Consider the following 10,352-nt stretch of genomic DNA (forward strand, 5'->3'; position numbering starts at 1 on the left):
TGGCCTGCTGTGTTCATCCAGCTCTAAACCTTGTTATCTCAGATTCTCCAGCATCTGCAGTTCCTACTATCTCTGCTGGGACAGACCCTGCTTTGGAATGATAGCTGCTCTGTATGAGCACTGGAGGGTAAACAATGCAATGAAAGCAAGTGACCTGGCTCCAAGTCCATGTGGAGATGTTGATGTCTGGTGAGAGGATGAGGAGGTGGTGAAACAATGCTGATACACATCACACTGGAAGAGGTTTGTCTCCTGTGTGGGCTAGTTAATGTAATTCAGTTATTCTGACAACTGCGAAGGCTTTATTACAGACTTCTCATAAATAGGCTTTCTGTCCTGTGAGTGCACATTGATAATAACATAGGAGCATGAGTAGGCCATTCAGCCTGTTGACCCTTCTCTGCCAATCATAGCTTATCATCCACTTTAACGCTCAACTCCACACTATCCCCATATCCCTTTACACCTTTGGAATTTAGAAATCTATTAATCTCTACTCTAAACATAATGACTGCACTTCCACAACCCCCTGGAGTAGAAATTCCAAACATTCACAGCCCTCTGAGTAAAACAATCATTCCTTATCTTGATCCAAAGTGACTTTCCCATTATTTTGAGTTGTGCCCCCTCCCCCAACTGGGGGAAACCTCTTAGTTGTTGCCACCCTGTCTATTTCTTTAGGTATTCTGTAGGTTTCAATTGGAAGATAGAGAATACAGATCCAGTTTCTCAATCCCTCTTTACAGGATAGTTCTGCCAAATGAGGATCAAATCTGATGACCCTTCAATGCACTCCTCTATGGAAATAGTATCTTCCTAATTTAGGGGGATAAGACTTGCACATAGTGCTAGAGTTGTGGTCTAACCATTGTGTTGTACAATTGAAACAAGACTTCATGACTCCTGAACTCAAAAATTCTTGTGATAAAGGCTAAAACACAATTAGCCTTACCAGTGTGGACTTTGCATAGTGATAACGCAATGAATAATCAAAGGACCTGGCAAATAAACTTGGGATAAAGATTCAAAACCCATCATTGTAGCTAGTAGAATCTGAATTCCAAAGGGAATCTTGTGACAGAATGACAGCGTCATACCTCTGGCCAGAGGGTCTGAGTTCAAGTTCCACCTGCACCAGATATGTGTCACAAGTCTGAAAAGGTTGATTGATAATTTATCATTAGCTTTCGTAATTGCTTGCTGCACTTGCATGTTAGCTTGCAAAGACATATTGATGAGGTCTCTCAGGTCCCTTTGTACAACTCCCCTTTTTAACCTGTTACCTTTTAATAAATACTCTGCACATCTGTCCTCCTACCAATGTGGATAACTTCACTATTATTCCACATTGTATTCCATCTGCCATGCTCTCACCCACTCACTAAGTCTGTCCGAATCCTCTTGCAGCTGCTTTGAATCTTCCTCATGGCACACATTCTCACCTACCATTGTGTCATCCATAAAATTAGAAACATTATATTTGGTCGCCATTTCCAAATCATTGATGCATTGTTACACCTTGTGCGGCAACAAGTAAAAGTAAAAGTTATGTAGTTGTCACAAAAGTTAAAGATTTTAAAATGTATGCAGAATTCCTGAATTTATCAGTTTTTGAGTCCAGGTTGACGGAAAGCACAGATCAGGTTTTCATACGGAACAAAAATTACTACCTATTACAAGTAAATAGAATCTAGCTACAAGTAACCAATTATACACCATCATCATATAACTCAACTAATTAAAACTCTAATGTCCTTATAACTTCCCCCTCTACACATACATACAGAGAAACATATATAGGTGCTACAGGCAGATGGAAAGACTGGGAAAGCAGTTCAATGGTCCCTGTTCACAGGGCTGCTGAGATAATTATATGGCTGATCAGAATGGTGCTTTTTTGTCTTCTTTCTCAGGGGGCTTTCACGGGCTTGTAGTAGGTACAGGGTGACAGGATCATATTTATAAAGTCTCCAGTTTACCATCCAAAAAACACAGCTTACATTAAATGCTGAGGGAAGAAAAGTGGCTATCTTCAGGCTTGAGATGCATTTTACTGCAGAGTAAAAATTGCTCCTTGCTCCTCTAGGGGCCTGATGGTTTCTGCTAAAACACCACACCTTCAAGCAGTTCAGCTCCTGGTAGCCAATCATGTAGAGGTTGGCAAGAAGGGGTTTTCATCCACAATTACTAGTGACTAGACCAGAGACTGATCAAGTACTTTTCGCTGGCTGAAACTCCATTCATACACACACACAGCCCTATCACCAGCCTGTCAGTAACATCACCCACTACTGCTTAAACCAGTAGCTCTGTACACAGCACTTACAATGAGTGTCATGTTACTTGCTTTTAAAAGTGCTCTGGTCCTTCAATAATCCTGGTTTTAAAAACAGTTATTTTCTCATTTCAATCCATGATTAAAAATACAGAAAATAAAAATACATAGTTTTTACAAAGTAGTGTGAACAACAGTGGGCCAAGTACTGTTCTTGTGGTACCTCACTAATCATAGCCTGCCAACATGAGAATGACATCTTTATTCCTATTTTTTGATTTCTTCCTGTAAACTAATTCTTAATGCATGTCAGTACATTACCTCCTATGTGTTTTAATTTTGCTAACTAACCTCCTGTGTCGGCATTATCAAAAGCCTTCTGATAATCCAAGTATATCATGTCCATTGACTCCCTTTTATCAATTCTGTTAATAAAATCCTCAAAAAAATCTCCAAGAGTTTTGTCAAAAATCATTTCCCATTCACAAATCCAAGCTGACAATGCCCAATTAGATCATTCTTATCCAAGTTATCAGATGCTTTATAGTAGATTCTAGATTGTTCGCATTACTATTGTGGGAGGCCGACAGGTCATAGTTTCCAGTTTTCTCTCTTGCCTCCTTCTTAAGTTGTGATGCATTATTTGCTACCTTCCGACCTGCAGAACCATTCTAGAAATTTGGAAGACGATCACCAATGCACCCACTATCGCAATGGTGTTACGATTCTAGCTGATGTTACGACAAGTCAGATCTCAGAAAATTTCAGTTAATGTGGTGGTCAGTCACTAAAACACAGTCACATGAGACTGCAGAGTTTATTGAACAAAACAAAAGATTATTACACATAAGATCAGAACAAAACTAAACAAACCAAGCTATATGTAGAAGATAACTTAGAAAAAAAATTAAATGCAAAGCAAAACAAAATTTACAAAAGGTAGAAGACAAAGTTTGGTGTTGGAAGGTTGCTTTTCAGACTGGAGGCCTGTTATCAGCAATGTGCTGGGTACACTGCTTTTTGTCATTTATATAAATGATTTGGAACATAGGAGGTATGGTTAATTAGTTTGCAGATGACACCAAAATTGGTGGTGTAATGGACAGTGAAGGAGGTTACCTCAGAGTACAACGGGACCTTGATCAGATGGACCAATGGGGTTACAAGTGGCAGAAGGAGTTTAATTTAGATAAATGTGAGGTGCTGCATTTTGGAAAGGCAAATCAGGGCAGGACACTTAATGGTAAGGTCCTGGGGAGTGTTACTGAACAAAGAGATCTCGGAGTGCAGGTTCATAGTTCCCTTGAATGTGGAATCCCAGGTAGACAGGATAGTGAAGAAGGCATTTGATATGTTTGCCTTTATTGGTTAGTGCCCTGAGAATAGGAGTTGGGAAGTCATGTTGTGGCTGTACAAAATTTGTAGGCCACTTTTGGAATACTGCATTCAGGTCTGGTATCCTTGCTATAGGAAGGATATTGTGACACTTGAAAGAGTTCAGAAAAAGGGTGGCACGGTGGCTCAGTGGTTAGCACTGCAGCCTCACAGTGCCAGGGACCCGGGTTCAATTCCACCCTTGGGCAACTATCTGTGTGGAGTTTGCACATTATCCCCATGTCTGCGTGGGTTTTCTCCAGGTGCTCTGGTTTCCTTCCACAATCCAAAGATGTGCAGGCTAGGTGGATTGGCCATGCTAAACTGCCTGTAGTGTTCAGGGATGTGTAGATTAGGGGGATGGGTCTGGGTGGGATGCTCCAGTGGTCAGTGTGGACTTGTTGGGCCAAAGGGCCTGTTTCCACACTGTAGAGACTCTATGATTCTATGAACAGATTTACAAAGATGTTGCTAGGGTTGGAGGGTTTGAGCTCCAGGGATAGGCTGGGGCTATTTTCCCAGGAGTGTCAGAGGCTAAGGGGTGACCTTACAGAGGTTTATAAGATCACGAGGGGCACGGATAGGGTGAATAACCCCGGTCTTTTCTCCAGGATGGGGGAGTCCAAAACTAGAGGTCATAGGTTTAAAGTGAGAGGGCAAAGTTTTAAAAGGGACCTACGGGGCAACTTTTTCACACAGAGGATAGTGCGTGTATGGAATGAGCTGCCAGAGGAAGGAGAACATTTAAAACACATCTCAACGGGTTCATGAATAGGAAGCGTTTAGAGGGATATGGGCCAAATGCTGGAAAGTGGGAGTAGATTAATTTAGGATATCTGGTCGGCATGGACGAGTTGGACCGAAGGGTCTGTTTCCATGCTGTACAGCTCTACAACCTAATTTCCAACACCATCAATTCAAGTCCAGGGCAATCACACTTCTATATATAACCTTTCAGGTCTACTTAAGTAATTCTCCCCGGCTTCCTTCCTGTGGACTGTTGAATCTTCTTATATGAATACTCAGAGAACTGAGAGCTTGAACTTTCACAGTTTCTAATAACTTGCAGATTTATAACCAAATTCTCTGGCTTGGAAGGTGCACAAACAACACTGTTGTGCTGAGGTGACTGTATTTTTCCTGAATTGTACTAAACTCCTTTAAATGAGAGAAAGTACAATTGCTTCTGACCATGCCACCGGCACCCCCTCCCCCCCCCCCCCCCCCCAAAAAAAAACAGTCACGTCTCCTCCGACTGTCACAAAGTAAAACTTTCAATCGCTGGTATTGTAAACTAAAATCAATCCATGACTTCACTGATGAAGGAGCAGCACTCCGAAAGTTTGTGATTTTAAATAAACCTGTTGGACTATAGCATGGTGTCATGTGACTTCTGACTTTGTCCACCCCAGTCCAACACCGGCACCTCCACATCTCAATTTTTCTGAACTGACAATAAGTTAATCTTAAATGTTCACCTATCTGCCATAAACAAATGACCTTCAGTGTTTACCAACTTACCATAAACCACCACAGTATTAACAATTTTCCATTAAAACACTATAGCCATATGGGTTCTGAGCAAGGACACTAAACTTAATTTTATTTAAAAGAAAACCTTGGTAGAAATGACCCACATTCATCTCTGCCTCTTTGTAAAATTTAGCATTCAAACATGATATTAATATGTACACAAAGTGTTTCAACTCAACAAAATAGCTGGTATCCATTTGATGGTTCATTTCTCATGGGACTAACCTGACCAATCAGAATCAATTTGTTTTGATATTAAAGTAAAACCTGGCAGTTAATTGTCAACCAGCATTAATCAGTGCACTCTCCAGGGAACATCTCCGCCCAGCTGAATGCACTTGCCAAACAATAAGCACTCTCCTCTCATGCAGTATCAATTTTTGTTTTCCCCTTGACCCGACATTCTTCAGAATTGTCCTGATAAGTGCAAGAAGAAAAGCTTCCATACAGTATCTTTTTCAGCAATGTTAATATTTGCATAAGTTTGACATCTTTCTTCTTAAAAGCTACATTTCTAAATATTCTGCGATGTAGACTAATAGGTCCTGGTAACTTATCAAATGTCATTAATTTTTCCAACAAAAACTTCTTGCAAATTGTAATTTCATTCAATTCCACATTTTTCCTTGACTCTTCCATCTCTAATGCTGGGAGATTTTTAATATCTTCCTCAATGAAGACAGGCATAAAGTAATCATGTAATCAACCAGGAGACACACTGATGTGTGAATGCCTTTCACACATTTCACTCATGACGGATTTTTCATCAGTGTGGATTCTCTGATGCTTCAGGAGATGGGAGCTTGGATTTAAGTTTTTCACAAACATTGCATTTGAAGGGTTTCTCCTCCTGAGTGAAATTTCTGGTATCTAATGAATCATAGAATTTTACAGTACAGAAGGAGACCATCAAACCCATTGTATCTGTTCGAGCTCCCAAAAATGTAGTTGCAAATCTTGCAGTTGAAAGCTATCTCCTATTTATGGATCCTCTGATGGAGCAGGAGCTAAGACGGCATTCAGAAGGATTTGGTGCATGCATTACACAGGAATGATTTGGTATTTGCAAAGCACCAAGGCTGTCTGAAGGTTTTGTCACTCATGTCGAATCTGAAGGGTTTCTGCCCTGTGTGAATCTTCTAGTTTATCAGGAGGCATATAGACATCTCAAAAGCTTTATTCCAAACCTCACTTTGAAGGGTCTCTCTCCTATGGATTGCCTGGTGGTGGAACAGGCTTCTTAAATCTGTCAAGCCTTTGTCTTACAACTCACACTATCTAGTTTCTTTCACTTATCTTGTATGAACATGTTAGAGTGTTTATAGATTTATTCATTGCACAATTGATACATCTCACAATTCAGACAATTTGCTCCTCTCCTGCGTAGAAATGTTGACGTGCATACAGGTTTGTTAAATGTGAGAAGGATTTGTCACATACCTAAAATACTATTCTCCCTATGTGAATCACGTGCTGTATCAGGAATCTCAAAGATGTCACAAAAGCTTTGTCAAAACCTCAGACTTGAAGACTTTCTGTCCAGTGCGGATCAACTGATAAACCTCAATGACCATTGAACACTTTGTTACATATCTCTCATTTGAAGGGATTTTCCCCTTCATGAATCCGCTGGTGTCTCAGGAAAGTACAAGAGTCGGTGAAAGTCTTCTCACAAACCTCACATCTGAATGGTCTCTCCCCTGTGTGCAAACGCTGGTGTCTCCTGAGTTTAGATGACTGTGAGAATGATTTGTCGCACATTTTGCATGTGTACGGTTTCTCCCCAGTGTGAATGCGTCGATGCACGCGGAGGGTCGATGAGTCTGAGAATGATTTGTCGCATTCTTTGCATGTGTATGGTTTCTCTCCTGTGTGAATGCGTTGGTGGGTGAGGAGGGTTGATGATCGTGAAAATGACTTATCACACAACGTGCATGTGAATGGTTTGTCCCCTGTGTGTATGCGTTGGTGATTGAGGAGACGCGATGAGCGTGAGAACGATTTGTTGCACACTTCACAAGTGAATGGTTTTTCCCCCGTGTGAATGCGTTGGTGGAGGCGGAGGTGCGATGAATGCGAGAATGATTTGTCACAGAACTCGCACGTGAACGGTTTCTCCCCAGTGTGAATGCGTTGGTGTGTACGGAGGTTAGAAGACTGTGTGAATGATTTGTCACAGAACTCACATGTGAATGGTTTCTCCCCAGTGTGAAAGCGTTGGTGCAAGCGGAGGTGTGAAGAACGCGAGAATGATTTGTCACACAACTCACACGTGAATGGCTTCTCCCCCGTGTGAATACGTTGGTGGAGGCTGAAGTTTGATAAGCGTGAGAATGATTTGTCACAAAACTTGCATGTGAACGGTTTCTCCCCGGTGTGAACACGTTGGTGTACACAAAGTTGAGATGAGTGTAAAAATGATTTGTCACACGCCTCACATTTGAAAGGTTTCTCTCCTGTGTGAATGCGTTGGTGAGTCAGGAGGATCGTAGACGTGGCAAAAGCTTTATCACAAACTTCACATTTGAAAGGTTTCTCCCCTGTATGAACATATCGATGCGTGCGGAGTTGTGAGGACTGTGAGAACGATTTGTCACACACCTCACAGCTGAAGGGTTTCTCTCCTGTGTGAAGACGTTGGTGAGTCAGGAGGGTTGTAGATGTTGTAAAAGCTTTATCACAAACTTCACACCTGAATGGTTTTTCCCCTGTATGAATGTATCGATGTGTGCGGAGGTGTGATGACTGTGAGAACGATTTGTTGCACACCTCACATATGAAGGGCTTCCCCAAGCTGTGGATACTTCGGTGTTGCATGAGCATCGATAGCCGCATGAAATCTTGGTCACACACCTCACACTTGAAAAATTTCTCTTCCATCAGTCTGTTCAGCAGATGTACCTTGGGTGTTAGGAGATCTTATGAGCTGCTGGAAACCTCATCACAAACCTCACACTTGAACAGCCTCTCACCTGGAAGAAGCACCCAGTAATTCTTGAGGATCAATGAATGACTGAAGCTCTCGCCACACTTGGAGCCACTCACACTTTTTTCCAGTCTCACCCTGACTGATCACCCACAGCCGAACCTTCAGAAAGGTTGGTTCTGATGGAAGGCTCCACACCACTGACCAGTTTCAGATCTGATAATTTCAAAGCTTCTCTGACCAACCGATTTCCAGATGATGGTTTCACTGCCCAACCTTCTCTGTTGTTGAGCAATGCTGTGAAGGGACTGGATGCCTTCCCACAGTTATGCAGTTATTCCTAGAGCGATGGTCAGGGTCCATTTGCGGTGTCTATGTTTATGTTACCTGGTGTGTTATGTTGCAATCCTTCTGTAAAATAGAAAAAAGAAACATGAAACCAAATTTTCCCAGATTCAGTTATAGAACATTTCCAGTGCTCCCTGTCATGATAATCTGCTGCCTTTCCCTTTGCACTAACATACAATACAAGCTAAAGAGGCTGGCAGTCTGTACCTGATCACTCAAGACCATATGCAGTAAGAAAGAATGTGACCACAGAGATGGTGGCAACCTGTATGTGACTGCTGAAGTCAATGACATTCGCAAAGCAAGAATTGTGAAGTGAGGAGAGGCATGGGGCATACAAATTAGTGCAAAGTGAGTGAATGCTAAGAAAACAAGCTAAGGGCCATCACAGAAAGCATGTGTCAATGCATAAAGCAGGCTGGCAGAAAAATACAAATCATAGGTGTCCCTGAGCTCCAAAGTAAAGGCTGAAGGTTGAAGAGCTGAAATGCATTGGTTCGTGAGCAGGTATGATGGTGTGGTGAGGCCAGTGGTTCGAACAAGCTGACTTGTGTGGACAAAGGATCAAGGAAGATGGTGGCCATGGAGCATACAGGGGCATTGCTGTGAAGAAACATTTGGGGATGCCAGGGTTAAGCATTCTGCAAGCTCCGCTCACTTTGGTTGATGCTGATGAATGGTTTCCACTTCAAGAAGCCTCTGCTGTGTATGGACCTCAAAGATCCTTGCATCAGCAAAAGAAATTACAGGGAACTTGCTGCCAGGTACCTACTCCAATTTACATGTTGGGAATTTGTATCATCTAGTTTCTCGGGAAAGGAGAGGTGAATTGGAAGCGAAAGATAAATAAGACAGTTTAGTCTGCCTCTAATTCTCAGACTATGCTCCCGAATTCTAGAATTTCCAATGAATGCAAATAATTTACTTATATCTACCCTGTCTTCTCAACGTAATATCTTGAAGACTTTGATCAGATCATCCCTTAACCTTATAAATTGTCGAGAAAACGGGCCTAACAAGTCTTTGTTTTCTTTTCTGAGATGTTTACTGTGATAGGGTGATGAAGATCTTGCAAAGATGTGAAAAGACAGGCAACACACATAGTGAACCGTCCGCAGTATAATAATCAGCTCCCAACACACACACACAACTCAACAACAGAAAATCAGTAAGAATGCTCAGACACTCTGCACCTCCCAGATGATTACACCTCACCTTCTCATATTCAGGAATATACCATCACTAAAACTCAGCCTGGAAATCAGAAGGAAAACGCTTCCAACAAACACACTCAATATCCAACACACAGCTCCAGTCTAACAGTTCAGCACAAAGCACTGAGTAAACAGCTCTCTCAGCTGGATCTTCTCACACAGCATAAGGGACATTTCCACCCCTGATTACCCACAGGATAGTCAGACTGCCTGAAGATTGGTGTGGATATTATGGGATACAATTTGTATAAAAGCTGCTCCTTCACTCACCATCTCCTCACTTGGTTTTCAGTCCCTATAGGAAGTGAACCAGCTCTGGAAGAGGAAGAGGAGAGAATGGGCAGAGTGGGTGGGCTATCTGATTGACGTCTCTCACAGTCAATCCAAATATTTCTGGAGCAGCATGAGTTTCCAGGAAACTGACCGGTGAAATGGAGGTGATTTTGAGCAGCAGATCAGGTTGGGATTTAAAGTTGTTAGCGATCCATCTGAATAAAAGCTCATTTAATTATGAGGGGCATAGATAAGGTGAGTCGTCAAAATCTTTTCCTCAGGCTATGGGAGCCCATAACTGGAAGGCATGAGAACTAAGGGATAGCATGAACTGCAGATGCTGGAGTCAGAGCTGACACAGCGTGGAGTTAGAAGAACGCAGCAAGCCAGGTAGCATCAGAGATACAAG

General features: G+C 42.0%; 1 protein-coding gene across 5 annotated transcripts in view; it reads right to left on the bottom strand.

Moving 5' to 3' along the window:
• LOC109934455 (zinc finger protein 271-like) overlaps window positions 1-9,986 on the bottom strand; it is a 21,688-nt gene extending 11,702 nt beyond the window's left edge. Inside the window, exons 1-2 of one of the 5 annotated variants that reach the window (XM_048616804.1) lie at window positions 9,941-9,986; window positions 3,074-8,519 (exon numbers count right to left, since the gene is read on the bottom strand). In XM_048616804.1, coding sequence (XP_048472761.1) covers window positions 6,779-8,062 — 1,284 coding nt within the window. In that variant the 5' untranslated portion in view covers window positions 8,063-8,519; window positions 9,941-9,986 and the 3' untranslated portion in view covers window positions 3,074-6,778. Of the gene's footprint in view, window positions 1-3,073; window positions 8,520-9,671; window positions 9,723-9,940 lie in introns of those variants that run through there. The other 4 variants (XM_048616805.1, XM_048616806.1, XM_048616808.1 and 1 more) reach the window with 4 other exon arrangements.
• Window positions 9,987-10,352: the final 366 nt, after the last annotated feature.

This window comes from Rhincodon typus, chromosome 35, assembly GCF_021869965.1.
Source record: "Rhincodon typus isolate 14 chromosome 35, sRhiTyp1.1, whole genome shotgun sequence".
NCBI lineage: Eukaryota > Metazoa > Chordata > Chondrichthyes > Orectolobiformes > Rhincodontidae > Rhincodon > Rhincodon typus.